This window comes from Pararge aegeria, chromosome 19, assembly GCF_905163445.1.
Source record: "Pararge aegeria chromosome 19, ilParAegt1.1, whole genome shotgun sequence".
NCBI lineage: Eukaryota > Metazoa > Arthropoda > Insecta > Lepidoptera > Nymphalidae > Pararge > Pararge aegeria.
In genome coordinates this window covers 3135652-3153909 of record NC_053198.1, presented here as the reverse complement: position 1 = coordinate 3153909, position 18258 = coordinate 3135652, and the positions used below count along the sequence as shown (strand labels likewise).

Below are 18258 nucleotides of genomic sequence, written 5' to 3'. Positions count from 1 at the left end.
AAAAAATCGTTCCGTCAAAGGCGAACGTATGTTATTTATTTATTATAATACAAAAATATAGTCGCTATGGTGCGATATAGTGCGTTCGGAGAATGGATGGACGCTGTTGTCCCAAGGTGCTGGAATGGCGGCCTCCGGTAAACGTTCCGTTGGTATATCCACAAATCCATTGGTTGGCATGATGGTGATGTTATTTTATAATTCCTTTAAAAAATTATCTATCTTTAAATCTAGAATGGTAATGGGTTAACATCGTACCGGGACCCTTTACTGCTTGGCGAAACGTCTTTATCTGTAGGGTACGGCCGAAACCTCGCACCAGACAAATGCTAAAATCAGGCCAAGTTTTATTTGCGATAAGTTTTCACAACAAACGTACACAACAACATCAAAGAGTCGTGTTATAAAACGTCACATGAACGGAGCGGTGGACGGTGGGTAATTAAAGCCTTGTTAGTGTTTTTGGGTCGGCGCCTGACTAAAAACTAATTCGGTGCGCTCACATTTGTCCTGTTACGGGTTCGGAGTGACACTCGGGGGATTAAACCGCACTTTACAGGACGTTTGCTTCGTGGAAGGCTAGTTTTGAATGGGATTCGGAAGATTGAAATTGATGTCAACGATTTCGAATTTGAGTTAATGCTTTTTGGGGTTCCGTACCCAAAGGGTAAATTTAGACCCTATTACTAAGACTCCAAACTTAAGACTTCGAAGGGAAGCGGCTGAAGCCCAGTAGGTACAGGGCCGAATCCCAGCACACGTTTCTAACTTCTCTTAGTCTTCTCTCAGTTGAAATATCACTTGCTTCAACGGTGAAGGAAAACATCGTAAGGAAACCTGCATGCCAGAGAGTTCTCCATAATGTTCTTGAAGATGTGTGGAGTCCACTAATCCGCACTGGACTTAGGATTAGGACTCCGCTGTGGGTCTGTCACTAGGCTGTATCTCATGTATCTCACCTTTTTTTTTTTTTTTTTTTTTTTTTTTTTTCTTAACATTATACATTAATTAATATATAATAATCAATATATATTTGTGCAACCCTCTCAAGCGCAAAAATCTTCCATAATGAAGATTAGCGTAATGTAATTGAGATCTAAACAACCATGTATTTTTTATTTATAATAAACAGATTTAAATTTAATTTATTTTATTTAATGAACCGTGACAGGAAGACAGTTGAAATTTTCACGGATGATGTATTTCTTTTGCTACCATAACAACAAATACTAAAAAACAGAATAATATAAATACTTAAGGGGGCTCCCATACAACAGACATGACTTTTTGCCGTTTTTTTTAAATAATATTATATTGGGTACGACTCGTATTTGGTCAGTTTATTTTTACATTTTTTGGTAGGCCCGTCAGGAATTTTCTTTTTTTTACGGCCATTTATTGTCTGTCCTACGATTGACCTGTTACAGGTTTGGATTGACACCTGCGGTATGAAATTGTCCTTTACAGCACGTTACTTCATGAAAGCCTGATTTTGTTCGGGATTGAACTTAAAGTACACATTTTCGAACTGGAGTTCTTGACTGATTTTTTTTATGTACCCTTTAGCCCGAATTCAATAAATTGTTTTCAGCTATTTATTCTCTATATACTACGTTCGTCCTGAAACGGGTTTGGAATTTCACTCGAGAGGTTTAAACCGCACTTCGCGCTTTTTATGAAAGGCTTAACATTGAGCGGGATTGAATATATTGAAATTTAACTCAACTTTTAGAATAATTCACATAGTTGTTTAAGGTCTATTTTGAAAACATGTTTTAATCCTAAAGTAATATTAGGTCCTTACTTAGTACCTTACGTCTCTTTGCTTAGAAATTCCATTTTCAAATTTAAATAAATACACTACAACAATACACACATCGCCATCTAGCCCTAAAGTAAGCGAAGCTTGTGTTATGGGTACTAAGATGACTGATGAATATTTTTATGACACTGAAAAACACTTATGCTCATCACACAAACATTTTCCAGTTGTGGAAATCGAACCCACGGCCTTGGACTAAGAAAGCAGGGTCGCTGCCCACTGCTCCAGTCGGCCGTCGAATTTATACAGCTATTCACTCATGCGTTATCATTTAGTAACCCTAATTTATTTATTTTTCCTCTTTTGATTTTTCCTCTCAGTTTACAAAATGGAAAACTTGAAATAGCGCGTTATTTACGAGTTCCATCGCGGCACCAGTGCTGCAAAACATCTCGAAGGATTAATGTTGTCATATAATATAATATTTACTAATTACCTAAAGTTTGTTTACGGTAAAAATACTTGTAGAACTTTTGCTCGAATACGCAGGTGATCTGACATCTACACCGGCCTCTTAAACAAATAAACTCGAAAAATTAACATATGCTTATCTAGATTCATACGTCACTTCCCATCAAATAATAACTTGGTTACTAAAATCCATGAATACAGCCAATGCATAGTATCGATGACACCATAATTTCTACTATGCACTGCATGCAATTTTTTTTTATTTTTTTTATATACGACAATACATCGCCATCTAGTCCCAAAGAAAGCGTAGCTTGTGTAATGTTTACTAAGAAAACTGTTGAATATTTTTTATGAATAACATGACGTAGGTACTTACAATACATGAATACGTATAATATATACACTTCGAGGAGATATCAATTTTATAAATTTAAAATGCAAATAATTTTTAAATGTATACGTTGTTTAATAATGCGTCTCGCAGATAATATCCAATATTTCAGTCTAGTTTCGGTTTTTACGGTGGACAAAGATAGGTTCACAACCTACCTATTCTTATTCCCAAAACGGGTTTTTCGATGACTGAATAATTAGCCCTTCAGAAATAATCATAGAGGGTATTTAAGTAACTATAAGGAAACAAACGCATCGATTTCACTTTGATAAAGGGAATAATAAAACTCCAAACACAAATGAAGTAATCTATTGCTTGCCGAACCATAAAGCATTGGGCCCGTGGAGAATTTCCCAGCTTCCGACTAGAAAATTTGTTTGAAATAATTTAATGAAGAAATCGTAAATGTTTATTTTTAGGGACAATTCCCCCGCGGGGCAACATTGTTATGGGGATTTAATGGCCTACAGAATGCCGACGCTTTTGGTGCCAACTCAACAAGCCAGTTTCGTGCAAATGCTTAAAAATATGGAATAGAATCTTTTTGCTCATTTGTATGCGAAATGCTAGGTAATCTTTGTTGTTAATATTTTAATGTGAGATGGTGATAACAAAAAGAACACCCGGCTAAGTTTGTTGTGGGCTTCTTCTTAGACCAGGGCGCGATTGGAACCCTTGTAGCTTTAGTTTTAAGTTTACGATTGTAGTTATCGCCATCACTACTCACTGCTATGTACACATTTTGTATATAATAACGCATCAAAAGTGCCATCTATGTGCCTATTTGAATAAAGAAATATTTGACTTTGACTTTGACTTTAATACTTGCAGTTGTCCGCGTGCTTTGTCCGTGTTTATTACAGTTATTTCAAAAATACCGTGGAAACAGTTTGTTTTACTGGGATAAAAGGTATGCCTACGTCACTCTGCGTCCTGTCAACAACTGTAGTCATTTATGGCTACGTACCAGCTTGATGATTGGGTTAGGAGGATTGTCGAGCGAGTTGACTCATCGGGAACAAGGCAATAATTAGAAGACTCCAAAATTTGGAACACAGACGCAAAGTCTCAAAAATATATCTTGTAGAATACCGAGTGTCTCTAATATTTTTAAGAGTGTGCTCAGGAGCTATTTAATTTTGTTCCATCTTCATCTTTCTGCCATCTAACTGCCAATCGTAAAGATATGCATCGTTACGTATCATCCATGTATCGATGCAGGTCTTTACGTCATGTGGACTCGTACAAAATGTTTTGCTTACTCATTTCTTACGCATCGCAAAGATCTGGAATGCCCTACCGGCTTCCGTTTTCCCCATACCTATAACACAGGTTCCTTCTAATCAAGAGTGAATGGGCATGTCATCATCCCTTAGTATCGGGTTTGATTGCGGTCAAGCGTTAGTCTATGAACTTAAAAAAAAAAAAAACTTTATGCCAAAGATCAAGACCATTGATTTCTTATTAGCGCCTAAAATACACACTTTAACAATTATTACTATGGATTTGTAGGGGTACAAAAGTAACCACAACTCTATCACCAAGGGGTCTTAATTCCCAAACATTGGGAAATTCTTATTTATTATTCTTACTTGCTGTCTTATTTCATGTTATTATCTTATTTCGAGGGGGAAATTTCACGGTTCCCATCTTGAATCGTTTGTGGAACAATTTAACGAAGAAATCGTAAATGTTTATATTGGGGACGATTCGCACCGCAAGGCGACATCGTTATGGGTCTTTAATGACCAATAAAATGGCGCCGGCTCACTGTGGGGCCGTTATTTATCCCAACAACCCGGTTGCTAACAGTTTTGTTCATTAAACGATTTTGATAACTTAATATAAGGTGCGTCACGTAAAAAGAACTCTGAAAGATAAAATTCAAAATACAAAATTAATTTATTTCAAGTAGGCCTACTTTATAAGCACTTTTGAAACGTCAAGTATGTTTGTAGTGACTCTACCACCGGTTCGGAAAGCTGATTCTACCGAGAAGAGCCGGCGAAGAAACTCAGTAGTTGCTCTTTTCCAACATCAACATTTACAATCATTTTTCTATTTTGCGCGAGATGAGAGCGCAGCTGGCTGCTTCCAATCTACCTTGTCATTAAGAAATTCATCAAATGTATAATAAACTCGCTGTATTAGATGTGTTTTTACACATTTTTTAAATGTATGCAACAGTAGGTTCAGAATTACCTTAGGAATCATGTTGTAAAAGCGTAAACTCAACCCCGCAAAGGCGTTCTGCACCTTTCGCAGACGATGTAGGTACTTACAATATTTGCCCAGTTGTCAATTATCCTTATTTTTTTAATTTTACTCAAACGACTGATAAGCGCGGGCAGGTAATACTACGCGGTTATGGCAAATTATGTAGAATTGCGGATGATAGTTTGAATGGAAAAAAATACGTATGAGAAGCTGTGCAAGGACCAAATCGCTAGGAACCGCTTTGACAAAAAGATATTAAAGTTGGAATTTGCTTTTAAAAGTACTTTTATAGCGGAAGTAATACAAGGTTATAATGATGCATAAGTATATATCAAATTCAAATTCAAATTTAAAAATGTTTTATTCATGTAAACCTTATCACAGGCACTTATGAAGCGTTTATACATTTAACATATTAAGACTAAGGATAGGTGATGGTGATAACTGCATTCGTTAACTTAAAACTAAAGCTAGAAGGTTCCAAACGCGCCCTGGTCTAAGAAGAGCCCACAAAAAACTTAGCCAGGTAAAGCCAGGTTCGAAAGGGGTACTACCCTAGGCTTAAAAGGGATAGCTTTACCCTTTAATATTAGGTATTCACAGCACAGGGGCATAAATAGTGTTGATCCTATTATAGTATAAAGGACTACGTAATCGAAAAAAAGCTTGGGTGTAAATTATTGCTCTAACCAGGTTGCTCTTCTAATAATTTAAAATGACATTGTGAGATGGTGATAACAAGAAATAAAAATACACCCGGCTAAGTTTGTTGTGGGCTTCTTCTTAAACCAGGACGCGTTTGGAACCCTCGTAAATTTAGTTTTAAGTTTACGAATGTGGTTATCGCCATCATCTCACTACCGTGTAATTCTTATGTACGCATCAAAAGTGCCACCTATGGGCCTACTTGAATAAGATATTTTTTGACTTTGACTTGACTTTTTTTTGATGAAGCTGATGATATATGTTGAAAGGGCAATTATGAGATAACTCCATAATTCATCATTCATTTAAATAGAGCAGCAGTACTCACTAACTTCATTATCAAAGGGGAAATTAATTTCCAAATATAAATAAGTTATATTTATTTCCTGCCTAACGAACCGTAGCTTATTTCGAGCTAGGAGAATTCCGCCGCTCCCATCTTGAATCATTTTTGTAACAGTGTAACTAAGGAATTTTATTATTTTGCAAAGAAATTCTTATTTAGTCAAAGAGACATGCCTTATTTTTTATTTTTTCACTGGCCCACTACAGAGCGCGGGTCTCCTCTTACAATATTAAGGGATTAAGGCCGTAGTCCACCAGTTTGGCCCAGTTGGTGGACTCCACACACTCTTGAAAGCATTATGTAGGACTCTTAGACGTGCAGATTTCCTTACGATGTTTCCCTTCACCGTTGAAGCAAGTGATATTTTAATAACTTAAAACGCACATAACTTAGAAAAGCTAGAGGTACGTGTTGGGATTCGAACTCGGCCCCCCGAAAGTGAAGACCAGCTCCTACCCAATGCGCTATCACCGCTTCCTTTCATTTTTCTATTTTTTATTCAATTAAATTCATACATTGTACAAAAATGCTGAAGTGGCGTGAGGGGCACATAGTAGGAGTACCGATAGACGTATGGGGTCTTAAGCTGCTAGAATGGCGCCCATGCACGGGTAAACCCAGGGTAGGTCAGCTCCCAACGAGGTGGACAGACGATATCAAGCGAGTCGCTGGGAGCCGCCGGAGGCAACCGGGTCAGGACCGTGGATTGTGGAACTCCCTACAAAAGATCTACGTCAGCTGTGGATGACAATTGGTTGAATTGATGATGACGATTATGACAAAAATTAAAACATAGTGGTCAATAGTTTATTAATTTAATGCATTTTATTGCAAAAACAATTCTTTTATTTAACAAATAGTTCTTGACCAAAAAAAAGACGAAAACGTAGGAATTCTCTCTTTCTCAGAATTTCTTCTTTGTTCTTCAGAAAACTTTCTACTGAATTCTCTCATTAAGTAGAAAGTGCTCTTTCTTCTTTTTTCTCTTTCTTTCTGGGCAGTTTTCCGCACGTAGACCCGTCGCCTGTTGTGCTTTGAACTTGGCTGCTTTTGTTGCTCGCTACTCCAGCCCTCTAAGCTCGTTCCAGGAGCCTAGTAGGGCGCCCAAGTGGCTAAGGACCTCTGGGAATGTAGCTGGAGATTTCAAGATTATGCTTTTGTCTGCCATGGCCGTGCAGTCCAGTATCGTCTGCCTCCGTACATGCACTGCATAGAGGGCTATCCGGTGATACCTATAATGGAAAGATTCCTGTTTAAAGGTACACTGTTATTAGTCATCCACCAGTTAGGTGTCGGTTTATGGGGTTGTAAAATTTAATTTAAAATCCCGAGGTGCCCACCCTTACCTTTTAGCCAATAGCCAGCATTTAAAAAATAGCCTTCGACCATTTCTCAAGCCGACCAAATACACACAATAAAATCAAAAAATCAGTCACTCCGTTTCGGAAGTCCTATTACAAACTCGAGATTTATCTAATCCATAAATATATAATGGTCATAGTTTTCGGGGTAACACTCCTCCGAGACGGTTTGACCGATTCTTATGAATTTTTTTTTGCATATTTGGTAAGTCAGAATCGGTCGTAATGTATTTTTTCCACCCGTAAGTGATAGGGGTGGTACAAAGCAAACAAAAAGCAAATTTTGTGCAAAAATATATAAAAAAAATTACGATTTAACACCCCAAAATATTATTAAAAAACCAAAACAAGCGCGGACGAAGGCGCAGCAAAAGCTAGTACACATAAATTTTACTAAACACATAAATTTTCTCTCAAAAATGTCTCTGTGATGAGCATGAATGTTTTTCAGTGTCTGGGTGTTTATATGTATATTCTAAGTATTTCCGTATATTATTCATATAAATATTCATCAGTCATCTTAGTACCCATAACACAAGCTACGCTTACTTTGGGGCTTGATGCTGATGTGTGTATTGTCGTAGTATATTTATTTATTTATTTATTTATTTACTAAATTTTTTTTCCTATTTAGACATATTGGCAAATATCTACTAAGTTCTTTGTTTCAAAATACTGTTCACACTTCAAAAGTAAAAACATACAGCAGCAAGGTTCGAGACGAAAAATTGTAAATGTTTAGTTTGAGGGCGATTCTCGACGCCAGGCGACACTATTATGGGTGGCTAATGGCCAATAAAATGAAGACGCTCAGCTCGGGTGCCCCCCCACACCTTTACAAACCAGATGCTGACAGAGGGTAGCCCGTAATACGAACGATTATTAGGTAGAGAGGGGTCACATTTCCACACTTACCTTTGCTCGAAAAATGAGAAATATTGTAGTATGCAATAGTAAAATTACGATGCGTTAAATCAAGAACATACAGAATCCTCATTCAGCCACTATTGTATTGCATTGTGTGCATTGTGTCCAAAAACAGTGAAAACGCCCCGCGCACGTCTCACTTCACGCCCGTGGAATGTTGCTAGCTCACAAGCTTTTTCCCATTTTCACATTTTATGGTGATCGCTTAGAACATTAGACGTAAAATAATTACTGTCATCTGCTAAATGGTATTAATTGCCTAACCGTTTGTTCGATAAACCATTAAAAAGTGGAGTGGTTTTTGATGCTTTAATATTCGTCGTGTACACGGTTTCTGTATGTTCTTAATTCTGTGGTGCGATGCCAACTTTTTTTTATTTTACTATGACTGCAATATTACCTAAGTGTGAGTAAAAGATGGTAGCGGGTTTAACCTACTAGGGGTTAAGCGGTTATATTTATTTATTATAATTATACTCTTTATTCTACTCCAAAACTTGTTAACAAAATAAAAAGAAAGCAGACTCTCCAAGTAGTAGAATACAAAAGGCGGCCTTATCGCTAAGTAGCGATATCTAACAGGCAACCTTAGGATTAGGAAAACTAAAAAGAAAACATAAGGTTGGGGCGTACACTTTAGAACCATATAAACATTATATATATTAAACTCGTACATTATCAAAATTAAGCTTAATTTGCTATACTCCGCGAAAAACAGGAGAATCTGTGTGGTGTAATTTATAATTTCTTCAATCCTTATAATCCACACCAAACAGATCTTCGGCAATATACCCTCTACGCACGTTTCGCTCCGAAACCGGAGCATCCTCAGGAGATGTTGACTTTACAATGAATAATTGTTAAGTTACTTAACAATTATTCATATTAAGTGATACATCTTGTGGAGAACTAGCAAGCATCAAAATACCTATGTCAGGAGGCTTCATACTTCCATAGCAATAAAAGACAATACAATAAATGATTAAGTAGTGTTTATGTATATGTTTGTGTTTGTGTGCGTGTGTGTGCGTGAGTGTGTGCGCGCGTGTGTGCGCGAGCGTTTTAGGTATGTATGATGTGTGGAATTAAAGGATTTAAGACATAAATCAAATCTTTTTCTTATTTATTTAGATCCAACATAAAGACGTTCCATGCAGCTCCGAATCTTTTCTAATTAACGATGTGAGCATTACTGTCAGTGTCTTATAATGTATCTTGTGTTGAGACGAACGATTGGCAACTTATACAAAGAGTAATTACTGAATTCTGCAGCAAAACCTTACAATCGATTATTTTTTTGAACGTACGTTAGATCAATTTTAGCGTGTGTGGCGTGTGTAATGCCTCATCCAGAAAAATTCCAGTCGTCGTTGTCTAGTTTTTATTTTTCCACCATCGCTTTTCTGATTTTGGAAATCGTGTGAAATGGCACCAATCGCAGGTTTTCCAGCTCAAAAATCGTAGATATGATGTGAGAACTCCTACAGATTAACCAAATAAATATCTACATATTATGAAGGACGAACTATACGGACTGGTTTAGAATAATTTTCCACCTAGCTGTAACGATTACCGTCAGATGTTACTGATATTATCTGGAACCGATGCCGTTACACGCTCTCCATTGTATGGATTTTCAGAAATACGATATATAATGGTGAAATCGTCATAATCTGACCGTTCTCCGATGAATTTTAATGAACGTTTCGAACAATCCAACTTAAATATGGTAATGATTTCACAACTGCAAATAGGAAATGTAGCTTTGCTTCAAGTATGCAGATTTGTTGAAAATCAGTTGATGTGATAGGGTAATTTAGTTTACCTACTACTACTGCATGTCATTGACTCCTTTGATCCCACTTCTGATTTACAAATCTTTTTAAAAAACTTTGATTTCACTGTCAAATGGCCAGCCATTCAGAAATTCTAGGTTTTACAAATATTATAGTCTTTAGTAGTTTTTAAAATTCCGCAAAACCATAATACCTGTTGTGGTTATAAATAAGCCACAATAAGGAATTTTGTGTTAAAATAAATATTTTTAGTTTTTTGCATTTTGCAATAATTTTTAGGCGTACATAATTAATTCTTACAAATTAAAATCAGTTTATTAAAGATATCCTGAAAGGGGTATATGAGTAAGGGAAGCAATGTGCCTAAATAAAATTACGATACGACCTTCAACAGATTAGCTGGTAATTTATAAAAAGCCTACAGTCTAAGGCTGTTTCTATATACTCTGCCTAGCCAATAAATTAATGAACCTTTTATATTATATAATTTAAAATGGCCGATATTTTTGATAAAACACGATAACCTTTTTACATTAATGTTTTGATTGAGAAAAATTAACTTTAACGACCTTCCTGGCGCTGCAGTGAGCGCTGTGGGTTTTTGGTGGAAGTCCCTGGTGCAATTTCTCAATTTTAAATTTTAAAATTTCTTTGCCTTGGGCTCATGAAAGGCTTCGGCTATGGGTAGTTAACAACCTACCAAAGACGCTATACTACCTTACTCCGTGCTCCCTGGCTCTTAAATTTCTAAAGGAAGAAACTGACTTACATTAAAGAGACAGATAAACACTAATATTACGCAGGACTAGGATTTCCGCAAAATAAAACAAATATAACTTCGGGCAGAGTAACACCCTGGTTGACTCTCACACTTATAATGTCCGCTTATTATTCTACTACCCTATTTATAGTATTTTTATCAATGTATCAAATCAACATTTAATATTTAGATAGCTCATACTATTTGATTAATTAGTGTAATAATTCATGATTACATTAATAACCAATTATTGTAATATCAATCAAATAATTAAATGAACATAAAACAGTATCTTGTAATAATTATGTGCCAACTACGTCACGTCCGTCGGGCGCCTATTGGGTACTTGTTAACACTATAATATTACCGCCTCTTTCATTGTCACTGTCATATCATCATATCAAACGATGGGCGTCCACTGCTGAACATAGATCTTTTGTAGGGAGTTCCAAATACCACGGCCTAGTGCCGCTTGGTTCCAGACGTTCCTTACGACTCGTGTCATCTGTCCATCTCGTCGGGGGTATACCAACGCTGCGTTTACAGATGCGAGGTTGCCATTCCGACACTCGGGACCCCTTCACAAATATAAAATTTAAATTAGAACGACATTTTCTTCCATCGGTTAGTAGGGGAAGATTCTCAGAAAACCCAAAGCGTAATTTTACTTAAGTAATTTCTATGTAATGAAATTTCAACCTACTCTAAGTTCGCTTGAAAGGGGAAAGGGCCCTTCGAGTTTTAATGGCTTAAGTAGAATCTTGAATAGGATTACCTTATTGACATTTTTGAAATATTATTAATAAACTTGTTTGACGTTTAATAAAGTTATTAATAATCTTGACTTACTTGTAAACTGTATTTTATTTAAACTTTGATAAATTGGTTTACCGTTTACTGTGATGGATCATTTATGATGTAGTTAAATAGGAATCACTAATCTGTGAGAGATTAGGAAGGTTTTTTCAAATTTATTTATTCAATTTACTGGTTGTGGAAACAGTTCTAAGCATAATTAAATATTAGGTGACAAAGATTTATAACATTTAAACCTAATCGTTTCCCATGTTAGTTTGGTGCTTTTAACATTATTATAAACCTACCTACCTACGTAAACCTACACCTGCATTCATACAATTTTATTACCACGATACGAATCGCAGGCTTGACGTACTCCCAGAAGCACGACAAGTATACAATACAACCGAATTACGAAATACTATTGAAATGTATACATAAGTATATTTCAAAATTCAAAATTCACTTATTTAAAGCCCTAATATAAGGACTTTTGAATCGTCAAGTCTGTCTGTTTGTAGTGACTCTACCACCGTTTCGGAAGGCAGATTCTACCAAGAAGAAGCCGGCAAGAATCTTTTACATACACTTCATACAACTTCTACATTTTACATTTTAGCATTTATTTTTCTATCTTGTGAGAGATGAGAGCGGAGCCGGATGCTTCCAAGCAACTATGTCATTAAGAAATTCATCAATTGTATAGTAATCTCGCTGCAATAAATGTAATTCAAAAAAATTCAAAATTCAAAATTTCTTTATTCATGTAGGCCTATCACAGGCACTTATGAAGCGTTCATACATATTTGTTTACATAATTGTAACGGGATGGTGATAACTTCATTCGCCAACTTAAATCTAAAGCTACGAGGGTTCCAAACGCGCCCTGGTCTAAGAAGAGCCCACAACAAACTTAGCCGGGTAAATTTTTTTTTTTTTATCACCATCTTCCAGTAAATTTAAATTAAGCTATGAAGCTAAAGCAATTCACACCCAACCTTTTTTATCGTTTAATGTATTTTAACATAATCTTTAAACTTATGCATTGGTTGGTTGCATTGGTATTGGTATTTAATGAGCAATCACCCTGTAAAAATATTAAATCAAAAGAAGCATATTTACTTTTCCATACAAACTAATTCAAAACATTCTAAGTACAACCCTATTGAAGATAAAAGACCGACACGCGCATAGTACCAACGCTACACAACGCGTTCCTAATAAAGTGTATCTCAATTTCTTTCAGTAAAAACTATGGCAATGGTTTACTCAAAAACTATTAGCGTATTGGTTTCACAGATAAGTCTCAGAGGCAGTAAATACCTTTAAAGTATCTGAAGTAATATTTCGATTTTCATTTAGACGTTGTATCTTTGAGCTGAAATGATTGCTAAAATTTTGGCCTACAAATCAAACATAGTACGTTCTGATCCGTAGTGTAAAATGCTATTAGAACAGCAAATGATCGAAGTTTTTCAATTTCAATTCAAAATGACAAGTCCCAATAATTCAATAGTGGTGAGCACTGTAGATCCCGGGTTTGATCCCTGAGGGCTATGTGGGAATTGATAATTTCCTAATTTTCTCTTGTGTTGTCTGGTGACTAGTCCTACCACTCTACCGGTAAATACCATGCGTCAACCTAAAACTGTAGTTGTATTCTAGTAGTGGTAGAGCTTTTTGTGACAGAGCTCGTCCGGGGAAGTTCTACCACCATGCTTATTTCTGCCGCTAAGCAGCATTGTCGCAATGCTGTCTTCTGGTCTGAAGGGCGAGGTTACAGGCACATGAGACTGCACACCAAAGCCTTAGGTAGATGGACTCCGGGTATCACTTTGTAGGATGTGTTCCATCCATGACCTTGGAAATATTGCTCTGTAAGCGATGGTTTACAAATTAATAATTAAAAAAAAAAACTGATAAACTCTTACCACCAGCTGAGATTACAGTCAAGGGCTAACTCATACTAGTTGTTGTAGTTGAATCAAAATTACCAGGAAACTATAAATGTGAAAATGTAGTAGATTTTTCACACGCAGTTTTGTTTCAGATCCTCCGGTCGTATCTCTATCTCTTGGCAGCACTTTGAACCCTCATGACATAAAAGAGGGCGACGACGTCTACTTTGAATGCTCGGTTCGAGCTAACCCAAAAGAACATCGGATTTCATGGTATCATAATGTAAGTTTTTCTATCCATATTTTGTCCGTGTTTTTAAGTGTCATGAGCTAGGGTGATTGAAATACTGATACTCTACCTGAAGTAATAAATGAATGAATGAAGCTGGTGAATTTCTAGAAACTACGCCTCAAGTCACTTGCTTGATAAATTCTCATTAATCTGTGGTCGAAGTAATAGATAATGGCTACACTATGGATTTCCATCCTCCATTTTTTATATTTCCGCATCCTTATCCGCCCGCATCACGCCGCCAATTAGTTGCACACCTATATCCGCGGCAAACGCACGTCAATCTTCCGCTCAATAAAACCACATGGTCGGCCGGCCAAAGAACCTTATACTGGACGATTAATAGTATTTAAACCTACATCAGTGCTTTAGTGTTTAGTGATAACCTGTGAAACCTTGTGAAGTGACGAGAAATCAAGAGAACTGCATTACGACGAACTGTAAGTCCACGTGCAAATACTTTTCTGTCCAACCCTAGTTATCCCTTGTTCTATATCCTTTAAAGCCATAGTTTAAACATTAAAAAGGGGAAAAGAATCCAGCAAAATCTAAAATATACAGTCCACTAAATTTACAAAGAAAATAAATACCATTTTATGGTGATGATTCCCCGAAAGTAAAAATGGCGTCACCATAAAATTTGGTCACTTCGAGCCGATTTCATAAAAAATATTTGATCACTTCCATCGAATTTCATAAATTTTAGTCATTCGATCCGAAGATCGGCCGATTCGATTTAAATTCATAATTTTAGGATTTAAATTATCGTTAATCATTACATTCTATGACTTTAAAGTTCGGAATTATTATTAGTCTATGCAACTTAAAGTACGCCATATTGTAGGTATTCACTAGTTCAGTTTGTAAGTTTAATACCGCTAAGATATTGTCTACATAATAGATTTAACGTTTTGTTTACTAAGTAAAGAAGTACTAAGTATTTTATAATTATATATCTCTTTTCCGCACCGCTTGCTTAGTATTTCTATATAGTTTTACCCCGCTACTTAGTATTAAAAACGGATGAATCGTAGGTAAAGATATCTATTTCAAACGCATCATACCTACCAAACAATGCGCTCGGCCGCAGTCGTTTTTGTCGCTCGCTGCATTCAAGGTCACGCATGACCGCTAACTTGTTAATTGTTATACCTAGTTCTTTGCCCGGTTTAGTTTTTAAAATAGCATTATAACGCTTTTATTTAACCGCTCGCGTCTATAAAGGGGTTGTGTGTTTATTATTATAAGACTGCAACTACTTTATATATTTTACGCATTTCTTGACGCATTTGCAAACACATATACACCTTTTTTATTATATTTTTATTTTTATAATTCGGTTTACTCCTTCAGAATGAATAAACCAGAGTCGGTTTCTTCACCAAGTCCATATAGCAAGGAAGAATGTAAGTTACGGTTGTTGGAAGGCAAACGGGACGTTATATTTGCTCGTATGCAAAGAATGTTTGACACCGCTATTCAAGTCGAATCGGACAGCAGTAAGCTGCCTTCTTTATTGTCTCAGGCTTCAAACATAGACACTTTACGCAAAGAGTTTGAGTTAAATTTAGATTTATTCAATGAGGCGCAGTTAATGTTGAATCCAAAGGCTATGATTAATTACCAATCGTGGACTTCATTTGAAGAAATGTTTTGCTATGTCAAACAAATAATGGAGCGTCACTCTAATGTTGATAATACGAGTTCAGAGAATGACAGCGCACGTCCTATCTCTAGTTTTCCTAAATTAAAATCCCATCTTCCGCCTATAGACTTAATGGAGTTTGACGGTCAGTTAACTAAATTTCCTTTGTTCTACCAGCAGTTTAAAAACATGATACATGATAATCCTAACTTAACCAATAATGAAAAGGTATTTTATTTAGTTGGTAGGTTAAAAGGGAAAGCCGCATCTGTATGTGCAGGATTGCCAGCCACCGCAGAAAATTATCCTATTATTTGGGAGGCGTTAATACAAAAATACGACGATCCGCGTTCGTTAGCCTGCGCTTATTTAAACCAATTATTGCAATTTAAACCGCTTGCTAGTACTAATGCTAATTCATTAGATAGCTTTATAAATACATTTAATTCTTCAGTAGAAGCTCTCAAACAATTAAAAATCGATCTTACTGATTTTATATTCTTTCACTTAGCCACGCTTAAATTAGATGCTGATACAGTTAAAATGTTTGAGATAATAAATCGCAAAAAACAAATTCCTACCTATAGGAGTCTTATAGAATTTGTGAAGGAACAGAATAAAGTAATGTCGCGCTCTCTTAATAAAGGATTAGAATTACCTCAAAATAGATATAAGGGGAATTCGATTCCGAAGCCTTCTACCAAAAGTTTTGTAAGTACAGAAACTGTAAATACTTTAAATAGTGCAGCTTGCAGTTTGTGTAAAATTGGTCAACACACACATCTTTATTCTTGCCCTGCATTTATGAAGTTGTCTCCGCATGAGCGGCATTTACATGTAAAAAATAATAACTTTTGTAACCGATGTTTATCGACTCATCATAAAACTTTAAACTGCTCTTCTCAGCGAAACTGTAAAAGGTGCTCATCGGCATCACATCATACTGAATTGCATTTTGAACGCAACAATTACAACGCTAAAGATTTATTACCTAAAACGTCCAAATCTAACATAGGTAAACCGCCCTCATCTCCTAACGCAATTAATTCGCCTCGCGTGTCATCAGTTATTACTGAGGCACCTTCGACAAGCTCCTCTAGTGAAAATACACTAAATAAAAATAATTTTATATCTCAGACCACAAATACCACTTTGGTATGTAACGTATCATATGATTGTTTAGAACGCGTCACAACAACCACTTTGTTAGGTACTGCGAAAATAAGAGTGTATGACAAAAATAATTGTGCACATCTTATAAGATGCCTAGTGGATCCCGCATCGCAAAGAGATTACGTTTCAATTAGTTGCTGTGAAAAATATTCGCTACCTATTAGCTTTCAGAGTCGTTTTTCTGAAGTTCAAGGCATCGGCGGAGTATCGCAAAAAATAATTGGTGTTTCAGAATTTACGTTTAAATCTCGTTTTAATGATGCGAATGAATACTCAATACGCCCTCTTGTAGTTGAGCGAATCACTTCTCAACTGCCTGACTCTCATGTAGACATCACAGCCATTGATGGTCTTATTAAAAATTTACCTCTGGCTGATGATGATTTCGCAGAACCTGGTCCAATTGATATATTACTAGGGGTAAATGTGTATCGCAAAATAGCAATGGCTGATAAAATAAATGGTTATGAAAATATGCCTTCCGCATTTGAAACCTCTTTGGGTTATATAATTATGGGCGATGCACCTATTTTATCTAAACCTAATAATTCCCGCGCTTTGTGTTTTTTCACGAGTGAACCTTTAGATAAAATGTTAGAGAGATTTTGGACAATAGAAGAGCCTCCTTCCCGCAAATTCTTAAGTCCTGATGAACAAAGGTGTGAGGACATATATACGGCTTCCACTGTACGCCAACAGGACGGAGCATATTCGGTAGATCTTCCCTTTAAAGAAGATCCTAATTTATTAGGTGATTCGTATTTTACCGCAAAGAAGCGTTTTCTCAATCTGGAAAAACGATTCATTAGAGATCCCGAACTTCATATTAGATATAATGAAGTTATTAAGGATTACCTTGATAAGGGTATCCTCAAACGCTTACCACCTGATGAACCTGCTTCACCAGGTTATATCTTAGCGCATCATCCAGTGATACGCGAAAACAAGAGTACCAAGGTACGAATCGTACTAGATGGTTCTTGTCCCACTGATTATTCTCTTCTTAAAATAGAAGAACCCTCCGCAAATAGGAAATTATCTTTAAATGATATTTTGTATACTGGTTGCAATTTGCAAGCAGACATATTTAACATTCTTTTGAATGTCCGCATTTTCCGCATCGCATTTTTTGCTGACGTCCGACAAATGTATTTGTCTATATATGTCAATTCTCCGCACCGCAAATATCAACGCATTATTTATCGATCTTCACCAAAGGACCCACTTGAAATGTATGAATTTACTCGAGTGACCTTTGGTCTCCGCTCATCGCCCTTTTTGGCATTACGCACACTGCGCCAGCTGGCTAGTGACGAGCGCCAGCAATGGCCTCTCGCTGCATCAGTGGTTGAGAGAGACGTCTACATGGACGACCTAGCTTCTTCCGCCTCATCTCTAGATGAAGCGGTAAAGATAGCTCAAGAGTTGATACAACTGTTTAAGGCTGGTGGATTTGACTTAGTGAAATGGACCAGCAATTCGACTGAATTGCTCGGACACATTCCTTCATTTCACCGCCAATCTGAGTCGATCTCTCTTGACACTGATGACTCTTTTAAGATTCTTGGTCTTCATTGGCTTCCCGCATCTGATGAATTTATTTTTAGAGTTTCGCAACCGCAAGGTGATTGTACCAAAAGAGCTATACTTTCAGCTACCGCGCGTCTTTATGACGTTCTAGGTCTTGTTGGTCCAGTCATCTTATTCGCT

At 36.5% G+C, this 18258-nt stretch overlaps 1 protein-coding gene across 1 annotated transcript in view; it reads left to right on the top strand.

Annotated features, from left to right (window-relative positions):
- The window catches only part of LOC120632288 (hemicentin-1-like), a 172797-nt gene that overhangs the window by 111255 nt on the left and 43284 nt on the right, over positions 1 to 18258 (top strand). Inside the window, exon 8 of the mRNA XM_039902122.1 lies at positions 13591 to 13721. Coding sequence (XP_039758056.1) covers positions 13591 to 13721 — 131 coding nt within the window. The remainder of the gene's footprint in view (positions 1 to 13590; positions 13722 to 18258) is intronic.